Consider the following 18,785-nt stretch of genomic DNA (forward strand, 5'->3'; position numbering starts at 1 on the left):
CACACGCACACACGCGCGCACACACACACACACACACACACACACACACACTCCAAAATGAGCTGCTTATGTGCTCCTCTCTAAAGACGCAGGAGTAGACATGCACACACGCTGCACTCGCTCACCTACTAACTCACTGGCACAAACGGTGCTGCTGTTTGACAGACAGACAGACTCTGGGATGCCTTATTAGAGCTTAGCATTGGGCTTTGTTGCCCCCGCGGGTCAGGCCCGGAGCGAGATGATGCCCGCCGCACCGGATCACCGTCAGACATCCACTCATACATCTCCCCTGTCATAAAACCCTCGCGTGTCACGGAAAGGGAATCGGCGTCCGAGACATGCCACGGAAATGTGAGCCGTGCCCTGCTGCCACCAGATCAGGCACTCCCCAGCACGCCTTACTTAATTGAGTCCACGGGGAAATCAATAGGAAAAGGGCTCTTCAGTATCTACAGGGTAGGCCAGACTGCCAGGCACCAAAAGCCACAACAGATCATATCACCTAATGTGATCACCCAGAGCTCAGCCTCTGCAGCGACAAATGAAGCTGTAAAAGTGTTATTAAATGTCTGGTAAATTGATTGTGGGTTTGAATTACCAAAGCAAGTATGAAATATAAGTTGTCATGGTCAGGTTTGCATTTACGTTCCTCCGCACTGATGTCAGGAGATTAGATCCGTCCAAAATGCAGTGAAACTGTGATAACAGATGTGTTGAGTAAAGATACTGTCACAATCAGCTTTTATGCAATTCCTATTTTCTCAAGATTGTTCTCAAGGACTTTGTAAAGTTTTTTGGCAGATGTGTCCTTGGAAAGGCAGGCACATCTGATCCGTAGTGTGTTGTGTGTTTTAATAGGCCTGATCAGTGTTTTATGGCTGAGAGGATGTGACATATACTGGTTGTGCTGGATGGGTTCCTGTGTTCTGTGTGATCTGAACCACATGGACAGTCAGACTAGTTTTACAACTTGGGGAAGAGTCCTGGCACACCGAAATGTGGGTGAAAGGACAGTCTATGGGAATTCTGTGTGTGATAATCAGATGGCTCTTTAGTCTGAGAATATTGTGTATCCCTGGTGAAACTGCTGCATAAGGTTTGGGTTACTGATAAATTTACGTCAGCAAAATTATATGCAACCAGGAAGATAAATTAAGATAATCCTTGTTGCAGATTTGAATAATCTATTCCAAATACATGAACACGAACTTAATGTGTTTTCATCATGCCAAATTTTGACAGTGATGAAGTAGAGCTAGATTAACCTATTATTCACCCATGATGGCTTGGTGGTTTTACATATTTTAACAGCATAATAATTATACATGAGAAACATGTACCACCATTTTAGATCTGTGTTTTAATCCATGTTGTTTAAATTTTCTAAATATAGCCTATATAATTTGAAAAAGTAGTACAACACCAAACTGCTGAAGACTGTATTGAGCTGTATATGAATTATAACTTAAAACAGTAGAGATTGGAATGGGATAAGTGCTGTTTTGATGAAAAAAGATCTTTTGGAGTGTGCACGTTGTTGTTTTTCCTCTGAACCAAATAATCTTCTATCCCATAAATAAAATAAATAAAAACTATACTCCTCAAAGGTAGGTTGAGAAGGTAGGTCAAACAAACCATGCAATGAATCAATGAACGGTATCCCTTTCTCTTTCTCTATAGAGATAGAACAGAAGAAACAGAGACAATTGAAATCTCTGCGTTTTTGGATGTGAACTGTCGGGGAATTCAGGCAATTCATCTGTTGTTTATATGTTTTTTATTGATGACTCCTTTTCTACCTCTCCACAGAAGGCTATGGTACAGTATACGGTAGTGGTCAGTCATCCAGCAGACGTGTGCGTTAGCTGTCACAGTAGTCGTTCATCTAAGGCTTTGTCCTGGTCACAGCAGCAGGGTTCTGCAGTGTTTGAACACCTTTATCTCTGGAGGCTTATCGCAGCGTTGGGGGCGGATCATCAGGGCCTATAATAGATCTGGGACTCAGCCCTTATCTCCAGACCTCCTACAGCACAGCCCCATCAAAGCCCTGCATGGCTGCTGCTGCTGGGCCCCAGTTGCTGTGTGATTGCTCCACGCACTCTGCCAAACCATCAACGGCAAAATCTCTGCAGCGTATGGACAGAGACAGACGACAGAGACAGAGGATAGAGACAGACGACAGAGACAGAGGATAGAGACAGAGGATAGAGACAGATGATAGAGACAGAGGACAGAGACATAGGATAGAGACAGAGGATAGAGACAGAGGACAGAGACAGAGGATAGAGACAGAGGATAGAGACAGAGGACAGAGACAAAGGATAGAGACAGAGGATAGAGACAGAGGACAGAGACAGAGGATAGAGACAGAGGATAGAGACAGAGGATAGATACAGAGGACAGAGACAGAGGATAGAGACAGAGGATAGAGACAGATGATAGAGACAGAGGACAGAGACAGAGGCTAGAGACAGAGGATAGAGACAGAGGACAGAGACAGAGGACAGAGACAGAAGACAGAGACAGAGGATAGAGACAGAGGACAGAGACAGAGGATAGAGACAGAGGATAGAGACAGAGGATAGAGACAGAGGACAGAGACAGAGGATAGAGACAGAGGACAGAGACAGAGGATAGAGACAGATGATAGAGACAGAGGATAGAGACAGAGGACAGAGACAGAGGACAGAGGATAGAGACAGAGGACAGAGACAGAGGATAGAGACAGAGACAGAGGATAGAGACAGAGGATAGAGACAGAGGACAGAGACAGAGGATAGAGACAGATGACAGAGGACAGAGACAGAGGACAGAGACAGAGGATAGAGACAGAGGACAGAGACAGAGGATAGGTGAGAGTTGAACAAAAGAGAACGGAACAGAGGAGAATTGATCCCAGGATGGAACAGAGCAGACCGGGTGGAAAACAGCCCAGCGGAGCAGAACAATGAGCCGTTTAAAGGGCCGCGCACAGATGAACACTGCTCATGCCGAACAGGAAGAGAAGCAGCCCGGAGGTCAGGGAGTCATACAGGGGCTTCTCTTTTGAGGTGGTGGCCCAGACTCCCACAGGATGAGCACTAGTCTGGAGTGCATGTTGCCCGCCATGGCGCAGACTGTGCCCACCTCCACTGGCCCTGGCGCTGCATCACTGGCCTTAGGGAATGCAGCTGTTAAATGCCCTCCGCTGTAATTCATCGGTGCCTGTGTGTCTTTTCACAGTCATTTTCCCCCGGCCCGCATCCCCCCGCGTTCTTAGACCATTGCAGTGGAGGGCAAATTATTTCTGCATTGCCTCTCATAAAGAACAGCTGGGTCCACAGTCGCACATGTATCCTGGAGTCAAAAAGAGGGCGGAGCATTTCTCATACATGGCATTGTCTGGTAACTAAAGCAGGAGGCTGAGTTCATCCAAATAGAATGGCTGTGCAACCTCAGCAAGCAACTTGGGTTCAGGCTTACACTGTGTAGGGCAGTGGTTCCCAAACTTAGGGTCACGACCCTAAGTGGGGTCGCCTGCAATTCAAATAGGGTCGCCTAAAATTTAAAATAATAATCATAATAATAAATAATTACACCACACACAATTTTATATTACCGAAGATGATTAGGGTTACTTGCAATTTTTATTATTATTTTTTTGTTTTGTTTGTTTTGTGATAATCTCAAAAACGTTTAGTTTTGTGGGTGACACCTATGGCGGTGGGTGGTACACTGTAGCCTAGGTAAACCCAGCCCCCACGTGACCTGCTCTCTCAGTTCCCAGTCACTAGTAGTGACTGAGAACAGGTCTGAGAGCAGGTCACGTGGGGGATGGGTTTACCCAGGCTAGGTACACTGTAGGGGCTTGGGTAGTTGCAGGTGAGATCCAAACAGTGTAATGTCACATAATGTCACTATATACTACAAAGGCTTTATCCAAATGGACATAGCCTCAATCAACATTGTGAGTGACCTTTTTTTTTTGATAATTTTTTTTTAGATTATAACTTGAAATCAGGATTCTGAGAATAAAGTCAGAATTCGAAGTTACTGTCAGAATTTTGAGAAAAAAAGTCAGAATTTTTTAGAAAAAAAGTCTGCATTAAAAAAAGAAGAAGTCTGATTTTTTAGATTAAAGTCAGAATTTTTAGATTAAAGTCAGAATTCTCCGATCAAAGTCAGAATCCTGCAGAGAAAAAGAAGCATAATGTGACATCACTGACGATGTTATCGATGGTCTACCGGAATTTGAAATGTCTTGAGGCCCTAGATTTTTGTGACGTCAAAATAGGGTCACAAGCCAAAAAAGTTTGGGAACCCCTGGTGTAGGGGCTTGGGTTCAGGCCTACACTGTAGGGGCTTGGGTTCAGGCCTACACTGTAGGGGCTTGGGTTCAGGCCTACACTAGGGGCTTGGGTTCAGGCCTACACTGTAGGGGCTTGGGTTCAGGCCTACACTAGGGGCTTGGGTTCAGTGCACCTGAACGCAACATGCAAGATACCCTGAATAAGTGTCCAAATGTTCATGTGATTCTGGCCAATACTCCACTTGTTATGTGTAAGAAATGACTGTTCTACATTGAAGTAAAAATGTAAATAATTCACTTGTTGGTTTTGGATTTTGGGGTTTTGGAGTTGGAGAAAAACATTTTGGCTAGTGGAAATTCTAATTGGCTGGTAACTTTAAAATCTAGCAGCCATATTGGCAGGTGATCAAAAAAGTTAATTTCAAGCCCTGCAGGGGCGAGTTAGTGAGAAAAGGATCAAATATTGGTGTTTAAGACTGAATGATGTTACGAGTGGTGGGTTACGGCATGACAATATTTGTTCGGCCCCCGGCAACAATCTGGGTTTCTCATGTGGCCCCCCATGAAAAATAATTGCTCCACCCCTGCTGTAGGGGCGTGGGTTCAGCCCTACACTGTAGGGGCTTGGGTTCAGGCTTAGGGGCTTAGGCGGCCTGCCTGTCGAACAGCAGCCTGGACAGATGTTCATCATAGCAGGAGCCCATGAGGTGCTCAGTGGAGAGGAAGAGGGGAGGAATGGGATGCAATCATGACTGTTTTTACAGCTTTCCTTATTGCTCCTTCCTTTCACCATTTCACTTCATTACAAATCCACTCTGATCTTTCACTTGAATCCGGCGTGTCTAGAGAGCTGGTTCGAGGTGCCCCGCTTTCACCTCACACAACCTCCAATCCAATCATATTGACGTTAAGAGGCGGGTACGGCTGTGGGGGCTGTGGGGGGGGGGGGTGGCGGGGTCAGCCATGAGAGCTGATGTAAGCCGCCCCCACACATCGCGGAAATCAAAGGCAACCCAAGAATGAGGTCATGTCAAAACATTTGCAGAATGCTATTACATATTTACAGCCGTATTAGATGTGAAACCCGATCGGAGAAAAGGCGCATTTTGAAAGAGTTGTCGACATGGAGCTACACAGATGTGTGGCCTCAAAGATGAACATTTTTCAAAAGAGAAGAAAAAGTGAGTTGTTTTACAGGCTACACCTCCATGGAGCCAAGGTCTGGGGTCGGGGGTTTATTGCTGGAAAGAGATCGACAGCTTCACCACCTTTTAACCCACGTGCCCTTCATATAAATACCTCAATGACCTGCATTTACTAGACTGTCAAAGACCATTATGTGACCATTTGTTGCAGTTCAGTTCGTTATTGGATTGGGCTAGGTCCCTCTTTTCCACATTATGTGTTGAAATAATGTGGCTTGAAAGATTTGTACATTTGTAGAAAAAATTGTGCTACACCCATGTTGGCTATCATGTCAATTTCAATACTGTCATTTTCGAACTCACCCGGCTGGCGGCTGGTTTCTCATAGACCCCTTGCGTGGGCTCCCATGTAGAACATCTTTTACAAGTGCATAAGCACCTCACATGGCTGGTAACATCACAATATAATACATGTCTTTTTTTTCTTCCTCTGTCTGAGCTTTTTCGTTTTTTGTTCTTTGTTCCAAAAAAAAACTGAAAATAAAATATTGAAGAAGAAGAAACTGTCATTTTCCAGACCAGAAGTGGTTTAGAAATTGAGTGACCATGCATGCATGTGTGCGTGCATGTGTGCGTGCGTGCGTGTGTGATGTGTGAGGTCATTGTGAGCGAGGCAGTCGGGCGTGCAGTGTGACTGCATCTACTTCCCCTGACATCCAGCTGTTGGCGGGTTGCTGCTGTTGCAGGGGGCCGGTTCACTCCGTTTGTTTGTTATGCCCAGGTCAGCAGAGTCACAGCTGGCCTCTCGCTGCTGTGACAGGGAAGGTCACACTGACCCATGCAGTGGGGAGAGAGCCAGCCATTTGAACCCATACCTAAGCCCAGATGGGCAGAGGTGGAGGGGAGGGGGGGGGGGGGGGGGCTCCAGACAGAGGGGAGTAATTGCGATGGCATGCACATTTGAAAAAGCCATCACACTGGCTCTCCACGGACCCTTTTGAATGAAGCATTTGGGCATCCAAGTGGACCTGCTGGACCTCCCACCCCTCGACCTGGACCTCCCACCCCTCGACCTGGACCTCCAACTCCTCGACCTGGACCTCCAACTCCTCGACCTGGACCTCCCACTCCTCGACCTGGACCTCCAACTCCTCGCCTCATGCACACAAGCACACATTCGCCCATGCTGGCTTTCTCATGATGAATTTCACGGTGTGCGCTGCAAAAAAATGACAAGCTCTACCAGTGATTTTATCTCGTTCCCAGACATATTCCTGAGTTTATTTTGTGATTTTCTTAGTCACTGCAATGGCAGATATGCTGGTTTCAATAAATGTCACTTGATACATGCCAAAATGACTTCTTTCAAGAAATCATTATAAAACAACGAGGACAATCTTGAAACAATTTCACTTTTACCAAGTAAGTGTCCTGGAAGGAGTTACATTAGCCTGAAATAAACTTGATAAATCTGGGATACAAGATCAAATAACTTAACAAGTTTGTCAGTTTTCACATTGTGGGAGGTGATATTGAAAACCTGATAATACAGTGCTTCACTACTTATCTAGAGCAAGACAGAGATACAACTCCATCACGCACATGCACACACCCACACCCACAACCCCCACACCCCCCACACACACACACACACACACACACACACACACACACACTTGCGTGTATGCACTGTCATCAACACACTATATTATCACAGTAAAGCTCAATAAAGCGACATGAGGTCTGTAACAAAGTTCTTGGCAGACAGAGCCATGGGCTGTGCACTCTCCCCGCGGAGCAGACCACCCTCCCCGTCCGCTCCAAAAACAATATTAAAAACACACACATCCCACATTTTCTCCCCTTTGTCCCAAATCTATGGGTGTTGCAAGTCTTGCGAAGGAGGAGCTTTTTTGCTTGGAGTTTTTATGGTCCCCTGTCTCATAAAAGATGCCTTATCGGAGCGCCCTCTCTCCTCTGAGGGAAGCATCGCTGGGGCCCTGTGCTGTTCCCATGCTGATGGAGCTCATTTGAGAAGAGGCTGCTGAGCTCTAGTGGTTAATTGATTTTGTGATTAGCAGCAATTAACACTGATTACATCAGACTGAAGAGGCCCCTCGTGGGTGATCTGTCGTCTCTCTCTTCCTGCTCTTTCTTTTCGGTCTGTCAGTCTCTGCCACTCACAGAATGTCTCTCTCTCGCTCGCAGGCATCCATTTCCCACAGTGTTCAGCAGCTGCAGCAAGAAGGACCTGACGGCCAGCTTTGAAAAAGGCGTGGGCATGTGTCTGTTCAACATGCCCGAGGTCAAGGTGCTCTACGGCGGGCAGAAATGTGGCAACGGCTATGTGGAGGAGGGCGAGGAGTGCGACTGTGGAGAGCTCGAGGTGAGGATGCTGTGTGTCGTGGTAGACAATTCTTCAGCGACTTCATTTTATGCCCCTGGCTTGTGCCAAGTTTGAAATGTGTATCTTAAGCTCTTTGTTCTGTTCCTAAATCATTGTTAAGTATGTTGCCCACATTTTGAGAAATGAAATAAACATGAAACCTTCGTGAGGTTTTCTGTAGCTTTGCTGACAGAAACACGGCATAAACCAATATTTCCCCCAAAGTAAACACAAATAGTTCATCTGGGTTGCAGGAGGTACTCTGCAGAGCTCTCTCGTAATGCAAATGCAGTCTTCAGAAACATTCTTCAGAAAGGGGGTATGGAGATATAAGTGTCAATTTATTCAAAGTCTGCACACTGCCGAGGTGTTTGGGAGGAGGGCTGTCTGATCATCATACAATTCGCAGAGAGGAAACACCGCTGACAGCTTCACGCTGTCAACTAGTGAATTATTCAAATACTGTAAGCGTGCATTGCCATGCACATATGTAATGGTGGCACACATTCCAAACATCTCAGACTGCAAGATGATCAGCCAGTTTATCATGTTGACAATCAGCAAAGGAAGGTTGACAAGAAGAGAATTATGAAATATGAAGGGGACATCTCTTGGGGGTTATATTTTGAATTAGGTAATGTCTAGTAGTCTAGGAGAGAATGCCTTGCTTTGTGAATTGCTATTTGTTTTGCTGCGGTTACACCTTTATGCCCAGTGAGTCCATTGTGTGAGGCAGTAGATATGGTCTGGCTTCATCCAGGGTCCAAACAAAGAACTGACATAAGCCCTGCAGGCCAGAGCCAGCGGCACTAATAAAGCTCTCCACAAAGCCGCGGCGAGTCAAGCCAGCCCAGGCCCGATCAGAGTGCGCCGGCGGCATCTCGCTCCACCATTAAAAAGGGCTCATTAAAAAGCCTGGGTCCTATTCTTCACAATCACAAGCTCCTTCTTTCCAGCGTGACTCCGCCGCCCCCTTCGGCCCCGGGGACCCTGCGAACGGCCCTTAATGGTTTTCAGGCTGAAACGAGTTCTGGAAGGCCCATCATGTCCGCTGCATCCCCTGCCAGCTCCATCCATCTACCTCCTCCTAACGCCTGCCACGCTGCGCCGGGAGAGAGCCCACGCCGGGGGTTCTTCCAGTGAGGCTGCCTCTGAATGAGCTCATACGTGCACAGGCAGACACAGACATGTACAGCCGCACTAGCGCACTCGCTTTCTTCTTTTTCTGAGCCACACTCGGACGTGACCCGGCTCCCCGTCCGTCTCTATAAAGGCTGCTTTATGCTCACCATGCCGTGAAGGGCGCGGGGGTGGAGCGAGGGCCGGGTGCGTCAAATGACGTAAATTTGTTGGCCGTGGTTATTCGCTACCTCCGTTGGGCGCCCACCATGTGCCTGATTTTTTTTCTCACAGCGCGACCTCCGCACGGCTTCTCTCCAAACATGGCCGCTTTCAAGCCACTGAGCCCTGAACACCGAGCTGTGTTTTCCCCACATTTCTTGACCCATGTGGTAGGCTATAAACTTTGATTTGCAACTGTTCATTTTTAGTCATTTCACCAAGTAAATGTGTTGTGTTGAGAGCATGATTTGAGAGAGATTAAAAGCATCACAGAGTAGGCTATCAGGGCTCAGAACTAAAATGGCTTTCAGTAAAAACAAGTTTGGTGATTCATTCATGTGCTGATGTACGGTCGTTTGAGAGTGAAAGCACACTCAGTACTGCACATAATAGCGTTTCATTGCGACTTTTCACCGGCTGTTCTCACTATTTACCATTGTACAATACATGCTGATCACTTGGCTGATCCCTTCTGAGTATAATAGCATCTGCCCCAGGGCGAGGTCCGCACAGTGACTCGCGGAGACTCGCGGAGCTCCACCCCCACGGAGCTTGCTCGAGTATAATGAGCCCTTAAGAATGCAGAGCGGCTGATTGGTGCAGCGCAGGGCTTGTGATACAGACTAACATGAAGCAGAGGAGCATGCTGAGAGCAGGGCTTGTGATACAGACTAACATGAAGCAGAGGAGCATGCTGAGAGCAGGGTTTGTGATACAGACTAACATGAAGCAGAGGAGCATGCTGAGAGCAGGGCTTGTGATACAGACTAACATGAAGCAGAGGAGCATGCTGACGGCAGGGCTTGTGATACAGACTAACATGAAGCAGAGGAGCATGCTGACGGCAGGGCTTGTGATACAGACTAACATGAAGCAGAGGAGCATGCTGACGGCAGGGCTTGTGATACAGACTAACATGAAGCAGAGGAGCATGCTGAGGGCAGGGCTTGTGATACAGACTAACATGAAGCAGAGGAGCATGCTGAGAGCAGGGCTTGTGATACAGACTAACATGAAGCAGAGGGACATGCTGAGGGCAGGGCTTGTGATACAGACTAACATGAAGCAGAGGAGCATGCTGAGGGCAGGGCTTGTGATACAGACTAACATGAAGCAGAGGAGCATGCTGAGGGCAGGGCTTGTGATACAGACTAACATGAAGCAGAGGAGCATGCTGAGAGCAGGGCTTGTGATACAGACTAACATGAAGCAGAGGGACATGCTGAGGGCAGGGCTTGTGATACAGACTAACATGAAGCAGAGGAGCATGCTGACGGCAGGGCTTGTGATACAGACTAACATGAAGCAGAGGAGCATGCTGAGAGCAGGGCTTGTGATACAGACTAACATGAAGCAGAGGAGCATGCTGAGAGCAGGGCTTGTGATACAGACTAACATGAAGCAGAGGAGCATGCTGAGAGCAGGGCTTGTGATACAGACTAACATGAAGCAGAGGAGCATGCTGAGGGCAGGGCTTGTGATACAGACTAACATGAAGCAGAGGAGCATGCTGAGGGCAGGGCTTGTGATACAGACTAACATGAAGCAGAGGAGCATGCTGAGAGCAGGGCTTGTGATACAGACTAACATGAAGCAGAGGAGCATGCTGAGGGCAGGGCTTGTGATACAGACTAACATGAAGCAGAGGAGCATGCTGAGGGCAGGGCTTGTGATACAGACTAACATGAAGCAGAGGAGCATGCTGAGAGCAGGGCTTGTGATACAGACTAACATGAAGCAGAGGAGCATGCTGAGTGCAGGGCTTGTGATACAGACTAACATGAAGCAGAGGAGCATGCTGAGGGCAGGGCTTGTGATACAGACTAACATGAAGCAGAGGAGCATGCTGAGGGCAGGGCTTGTGATACAGACTAACATGAAGCAGAGGAGCATGCTGAGACCAGGGCTTGTGATACAGACTAACATGAAACAGAGGAGCATGCTGAGAGCAGGGCTTGTGATACAGACTAACATGAAGCAGAGGGACATGCTGAGGGCAGGGCTTGTGATACAGACTAACATGAAGCAGAGGAGCATGCTGAGTGCAGGGCTTGTGATACAGACTAACATGAAGCAGAGGAGCATGCTGACAGCAGGGCTTGTGATACAGACTAACATGAAGCAGAGGAGCATGCTGAGGGCAGGGCTTGTGATACAGACTAACATGAAGCAGAGGAGCATGCTGAGACCAGGGCTTGTGATACAGACTAACATGAAGCAGAGGAGCATGCTGAGAGCAGGGCTTGTGATACAGACTAACATGAAGCAGAGGAGCATGCTGAGAGCAGGGCTTGTGATACAGACTAACATGAAGCAGAGGGACATGCTGAGGGCAGGGCTTGTGATACAGACTAACATGAAGCAGAGGAGCATGCTGACGGCAGGGCTTGTGATACAGACTAACATGAAGCAGAGGAGCATGCTGAGAGCAGGGCTTGTGATACAGACTAACATGAAGCAGAGGAGCATGCTGACAGCAGGGCTTGTGATACAGACGAACATGAAGCAGAGGAGCATGCTGAGAGCAGGGCTTGTGATACAGACTAACATGAAGCAGAGGAGCATGCTGAGAGCAGGGCTTGTGATACAGACTAACATGAAACAGAGGAGCATGCTGAGAGCAGGGCTTGTGATACAGACTAACATGAAGCAGAGGAGCATGCTGAGAGCAGGGCTTGTGATACAGACTAACATGAAGCAGAGGGACATGCTGAGGGCAGGGCTTGTGATACAGACTAACATGAAGCAGAGGAGCATGCTGACAGCAGGGCTTGTGATACAGACTAACATGAAGCAGAGGAGCATGCTGAGAGCAGGGCTTGTGATACAGACTAACATGAAACAGAGGAGCATGCTGAGAGCAGGGCTTGTGATACAGACTAACATGAAGCAGAGGAGCATGCTGAGGGGGTTATGTCGAGATGGTTGAGTCTCGCTCTCTTTCTCAACTTATAGGTTTCGAGGGGTCTGAATGAGGTTGCAGGTTCCATCCGAAGGAAAAGGTGGTTGTTCTTAGAGGAGGAACTAGGCTTGGGCCATATCTATTTTTTCATACCTTCATATCTTCCAGACTTCATCCCCCAGTATGCGGTATTGATGGTATTGGTTTCAATGGTGGGGGGGGGGGGGTGGCTGGTGCAGCCAAACCAATTTTCCTGTTGGCTATGTTCCTGCTGTAACACATTTATATCTTTTATTTTCCATCAATAAAAAAGGGTTGCAACCTCTATGTTTCAGAAAACTTTATTTTGCATGCACAATGTTCACAAATGTCCTTAAATGATGAGAATGGCAATTAAACGTTATGGGCAGGCCTGTATGTAAAGTGGTCTTAAACAATAATAGTGTTGCTTGAAACACGCCTATTAATAAGGTTAAAAAAGTAGCCTACAAATGGTATATAGAAAATAAAAATAAATAAACCAAAAAATATATATATATATATATTTAGGCTAAGAGTCCAGCCGCACCGGCACCTTCAGTCGCCATTTTTGCGCCTGCGCACAGTGCTGCCTCTGCCTGTCCCACCAATAGAGACTACCCTCTGACATGTGCTGTGCACTACGTCACCTCAATGCAGCATCTCATTCTCCATCATTCAATTTAATAGAAAGAGGAGCGTCTGTATTTTTGAAAATATTGTATTGAAAATCAAACTAAATACCCCGGCGATATACCGCCCGAGCCTAGGAGGAACCGGTGTTTCCTGACCTCAGCCAGGGCTAGTTGGTTTGGAACATGGCCCAGTGAGGGCTGCATGCCCTCCGATAACTCAAAGTCTGAGCATTTGATCTGAGGTGAATTAGGATCTCTTTGCATTTGATCTGAGGTGAATTAGGATCTCTTTGCCGTGAGTTAATTTTCCTTTCCTTTGCTTCCCTTTCTCGGCTTGACTTTTTTTCTTTTTTCCTCTATTCTTCTCTTGTTCCTCTGAAGGAGTGTATGAATCCCTGCTGCAATGCCACCACCTGCACTCTGAAGGGAGATGCTGTCTGTGCCCATGGACAGTGCTGCCAGGACTGCCAGGTAGGAGATAAACCAGCTCGCCAACACTCACACAGTTGGTATTTATTCCAGGGGTATCTTAGCAGGAAAACCCTCCTTAGATTCATAGTCTCAAATGTAGTGCCTTTCATTAAATGTGGTATCCTTATCTCTCATCTGGAGCTAGCCTGGGTACACCCAGCCTCCACGTAACCTCTATGTACTATCAGTCACGAAGAAACTTACGCTACAGTTTACCCAGGCTAATCTAGAGCTACTTACTGCTGCCCCACATGTTTGTGTGTTAACTGCACACTCTCTGTGTCCTTGTTGCTTGGTGTCTCTATGTGAGCGTAGCTGAAGCCAGCGGGCACTCCATGCCGTGAGTCCGGTAACTCTTGTGATCTGCCAGAGTTCTGCACCGGCACCAACCCCCACTGCCCTGCCAACGTCTACCTGCACGACGGACACGCCTGTCACAATGTGGACGGCTACTGCTACAACGGCATCTGCCAGACCCACGAGCAGCAGTGCATCACACTCTGGGGCCAAGGTAAACCGGGGGCCCCTGCTGGTTCTCACGGCACACTGGCCCATTCAATGTAACAGTACTAGCCGGCGTACAGTAGTAAATAAATGCGTTGTGTGTGCCATAGGTGCCAAGCCAGCCCCGGGCATCTGCTTTGAAAGGGTCAACTCAGCAGGAGACCCCTACGGCAACTGTGGCAAAGACTCCAAAGGTTCCTTTGCCAAATGCGAAGCAAGGTGAGAGCCAGTGTTCTCCTTTACTACACAACACTAGCCACATGTGGGTGAGACAAACAAAAACAAATGCAGTTCAGATGGGGGGGGGGGGCTTTTTAATTGAGCTAGACAATCTATTGAATTCATACAGTGTGATTTGAATGAGTTATTTTTTATTCTGTGTAAAGACTGTAGTTGTCCTTGGCAAGGGCATTATCAGCCCCCTCTGACATAATTCCTCTAATGGTAGAGAACTGCATTGGACGTGATTGGATGGCTTCCCCACTGAAGCAAAGGTTAAGAGTCCCTCGGCATAATGCAGCGCCTTGCAAAATCTCTCCCAGTCTTTAGTCTGAAAAGCGCATAAACAAACTATATTTCCCCGCCAATGTCTCTAATTGGAGAGCCAGAGTTAGAGGAAAACTAATGGCATTTACAGAGAAATCTGGGAAAACAGTGTTGCGTTATTCTATTAATACATTGTGCTGCTGTTGCTTTGCTGTGTATTTACAGAGACGCTAAGTGTGGCAAAATTCAGTGTCAAGGAGGAGCCAACCGCCCTGTAATCGGCACCAATGCCGTCTCCATAGAAACAAACATCCCCCTGCAGGAAGGGGGGCGCATCCTGTGCCGCGGGACCCATGTCTACCTGGGCGATGACATGCCTGACCCCGGCCTGGTTCTGACGGGCACCAAGTGTGGAGATGGCATGGTGAGTTGGGCCGTCTTGCTTGAAATCCCATCGTCTTTGGGAGGCCATTTACACCTGGCATTAACATGCGTTTTCTGCCATCAGATTGCAATCAGATTGTATTTTATCACTTCAGCCTGATTTAATTTACACCTGGCACTAACATGCGTTTTGGGTGAACAGATTGCAATCCGATTGCTCTCCAGCTCGAACATCATCACGCGCGCGCCCTCTGAACGTGTGCATGCATGTTTGCATACATGCACAGGGAAATAGAGGTTATTGTTAAGCTCAAATGCACAGTGAACGTCCCCTTCACCTGGACCAAACGATGGTCGATCACCCAGCACTGCATCTATTTCTTTATAAAAAGGACACGTTGCCCTGCCCCTGCCACTTTTCTTGTTCTTGTCCTTGGCCTGTCTGTAAGCCAGTTTCAGGTGTTTAATTTTTCACTGACATTGTAGCCAGGTCCTGTTGTGGCCATTCTCTGCCAGTTTCTTAGCCACTACTTCATAAATGGGTCGGTTGCGATATGCACTGCCAAGTTTAGCTTGTATACTTTCGTCAGACCAAATTGAAAGCAGGCACTTGGTCTCCTCGTGACTCCATCCACGAGTGTCAATATCATCCATAGCGTTATTTCTTACTTTCTTGCTGTTAACGTTAGCGCATAACGCTAGCTCTGGCTGTGTTGTTCTTTCTTTGTGCTAACTAGATAAACATTTGCGCGCGAGGACATATTTCTGTAATTTGCAATGTAGTTTTAGCAATCCAAGGCAACATTTAAGGGTGCCAACCGCCATAAAACTGCAAAGAAGATGAAGATTATGTATTTCCTTATGGCAGTTGCTGTATGCGTTTTGAGAGGACGCATTGCATTTACACTTGTGTTAAATGTTGTCATAATGCGTCCCTGACCACCTCCGGAGGTGGTTTGGCTGATCAGATTGCAATCCTTCTTCAATGCGTTTTGGGGGTGTTTACACCTGTACTTTCAAGTGATAAAATACAATCTGATTGCAATCTGATGACCAAAAACGCATGTTAATGCCAGGTGTAAATGCCCTCTAAGAGTATGGTTAGGTATCTCTAAGAGTATGGTTACAGCACACTCACCAGTGATGATAGGTATCTCTAAGAGTATGGTTACAGCACACTCACCAGTGATGATAGGTATCTCTAAGAGTATGGTGAAGCTGTTTTGCCCCAAACACTGGGCAATAACTGTGGAAAAAGTGGTGGGGAGTGACATCAGGCTATGACTAAGATGTTCTAAGAGGTTCTATAGGGTGTGGCTGCAGATCAGTCCAGGCATGGACAGGCTCTTTGGTATGTTGGTAAAAAGAAATAGCCATTAGATATTCCGCAGATGCCTTCTTGGCTTATTATTAAGGCTATTTGGCCATCTATACACCCATCGCTTACTGCATTGATCCAGTCAGTCCATTTTGTCTGATGTACTTGTCTATAAGCCTCCACCCTTAAGGAGAATCCAGCCTCTGCCCTCATCTGTCAAACAGTCTGGCATTGCTCTCCTTGCCCAGGCTGCCAAGCCCATCTTCACATGCAGCTTGGATGTATTTGGGTGGGGTGCATTGGAGGAGCCCACAGTCCGCACCAAACAACTTTTGAAAAGGCGTCTTTAATATGTTTGAAAACCACCCAGTGTTAATAAATTATATTCGTGCTGAGCTGTTTTAGAGCTGAACTCGTCTGTCATTAACATTAACTGTCTCATTAACAGAAATAGCAGAGCTGGATCAGTTAGTCTTTCCCCTTATTCCTTTTGGATATTACTGCTGCAATTCGCTGTGAATTCATGCTGTCATTTTTAATCAGTGCAGCTGCTTCTATACGTGACGTGACGTGCGTCCGTTTGGCGCACGAGCTGTCCGTTTGTAGCATGAGAGGATAGACCAATCAGAAGTAACCTATATGCATATGGAGAGGGGGCGGGGGAGAAGGGGTCGACCTGCACAACATAGACGCTCTAGGCCTATGTTATTACCAAAGTGCGGTAAGCAACACATATCAGAAATAATGTGATAGCTTTTCTACAAAGTTTCTATTACATTTCCTCAGATGACTGCTCATAAACCTGCACCACACCTGAGTGTGATTTTTCCCCACATGTTTTTGTCTGCTTTAGATGTGTCTGAATCGCCACTGCCAGAACGTCAGTGTTTTTGGCGTGCATGACTGCTCAGCCAAGTGCAGCGGCCAAGGGGTGAGTACAGCACCTATTCAGAACCTCCCATGTTGAATTGATTTGATGTCCACTAGTTGCCCAGCTTAGAGCAGTCCCCATCCACTTTATTTATTCACTCAATACCCTATCCCTCCCTTGCTCAGAAGCTCATTGGGCCGCAATATGTTCCAACGCCCAATAGACGGTGGCTAGGTAACCATTACAATGCCTTGCAATCAATCATTCTGGCTGCTGAAAGGTTCAATCAATTAGATATAATGGCTTCCTTTATGTTCGGCTTTAAGTGCCCTTCATCATAGTATCACTCTCATGCAGTCGTCCTTGTCCCTAAAGCTGTCCTGAAATCTGAAGGCCGGGTTTTATTTGGCCAAATCATGACAGCAGTGACACGCATCTGGGGAGCTCGGATATTGGCTTTTTCTTTTTCAGTTCTTCAAATGCCACCCATCAAACTGCTTTGGGTGGTCCTGTTTGAGATGAAATATGTGGCCTTGTGGTAATACCCTTAAATTCACTAGTAAGCCCCAGACGTAAGCCTCAATCTGGCTGATAAAGTTATCTCCTCATCAAACTACACTCGAGATGGTATCGCTTTTGCCATCTCTTAAAATCAGACATCTCCAGTCATAGGGGCATATTTGTTTGTCTAGCTTCACTAAAGATTCTCTATAAAGCTCTAGGATCTGTTTTCACGCACAGACATGAAATGATGTCGCCCCAATAGCAGACAGGGCACCCCTGCACAGACAGGGCACCCCTGCACAGACAGGGCACCCCTGCACAGACAGGGCACCCCTGCACAGATCAGATCAAGATGTTGCATTTCAAAGTGGCCCACACCTGCTCCCGATTACCCTGCTAGGGAATCCTAGAATGGAACTTTGCCATTCATTCCCTCTAAACTAAACTTTAGTTTAGAGGGAAGGACAGGAAGAGGAGAGAGAGAGAGATCATTTGTGTTTGGGATTTATAAAATGCAGGGTGAAGGAGAAGCCTTGCTCTGGTTTTGACACCATGTGGACCCAGTGGGTGACATACATGTAGCGGGGGTTGACTCTGACTGCTCCACCATGCGGAACATGCTCACACATCTGTATCTGTTAGCCAAGCTCATAAACATGACTCACTTCTGTCACCTTTTGTTAACTATATGCGCCGTCGCCTGGTGGATGCTGTTGCTGCAGCTGTACAGTATATAGGTGCGATGAGTGCATTTCTCACCTAACCCATTGCTGTCCTTTTGTATAATGCAGGTGTGCAACAACAATAAGAACTGTCACTGTGAGGCCCACTGGGCGCCCCCCTTCTGTGACAAGGCGGGTTTTGGCGGGAGCCTGGACAGTGGCCCCATGAGATTTGCAGGTAAATCATCTGTCACAAGTACATCCAATGCCTGATATACAGTACAGTACTGTAAGTTCTTACTGATATACAGTACTGTAAGTTCTTACTGATATACAGTACAGTACTGTAAGTTCTTACTGATATACAGTACTGTAAGTTCTTACTGATATACAGTACTGTAAGTTCTTACTGATATACAGTACTGTAAGTTCTTACTGATATACAGTACTGTAAGTTCTTACTGATATACAGTACTGTAAGTTCTTACTGATATACAGTACAGTACTGTAAGTTCTTACTGATATACAGTACTGTAAGTTCTTACTGATATACAGTACTGTAAGTTCTTACTGATATACAGTACTGTAAGTTCTTACTGATATACAGTACTGTAAGTTCTTACTGATATACAGTACAGTACTGTAAGTTCTTACTGATATACAGTACTGTAAGTTCTTACTGATATACAGTACAGTACTGTAAGTTCTTACTGATATACAGTACAGTACTATAACTTCTTACTGATATACAGTACTGTAAATTCTTACTGATATACAGTACAGTACTGTAAGTTCTTACTGATATACAGTACTGTAAGTTCTTACTGATATACAGTACTGTAAGTTCTTACCGATATACAGTACTGT

At 46.5% G+C, this 18,785-nt stretch overlaps 1 protein-coding gene across 1 annotated transcript in view; it reads left to right on the forward strand.

Annotated features, from left to right (window-relative positions):
• The window catches only part of LOC310775678 (disintegrin and metalloproteinase domain-containing protein 12-like), a gene marked incomplete at its 5' end in the record, with an annotated part of 103,131 nt that overhangs the window by 75,753 nt on the left and 8,593 nt on the right, over window positions 1-18,785 (forward strand). The window contains 7 exons of the mRNA XM_083635827.1: window positions 7,645-7,822; window positions 13,100-13,189; window positions 13,505-13,700; window positions 13,804-13,912; window positions 14,405-14,603; window positions 16,735-16,812; window positions 18,048-18,156. Of these exons, the coding sequence (XP_083491953.1) occupies window positions 7,645-7,822; window positions 13,100-13,189; window positions 13,505-13,700; window positions 13,804-13,912; window positions 14,405-14,603; window positions 16,735-16,812; window positions 18,048-18,156 (959 nt within the window). The remainder of the gene's footprint in view (window positions 1-7,644; window positions 7,823-13,099; window positions 13,190-13,504; window positions 13,701-13,803; window positions 13,913-14,404; window positions 14,604-16,734; window positions 16,813-18,047; window positions 18,157-18,785) is intronic.

This window comes from Poromitra crassiceps (assembly GCF_964638095.1).
Source record: "Poromitra crassiceps genome assembly, chromosome: 4".
Lineage (NCBI taxonomy): Eukaryota > Metazoa > Chordata > Actinopteri > Beryciformes > Melamphaidae > Poromitra > Poromitra crassiceps.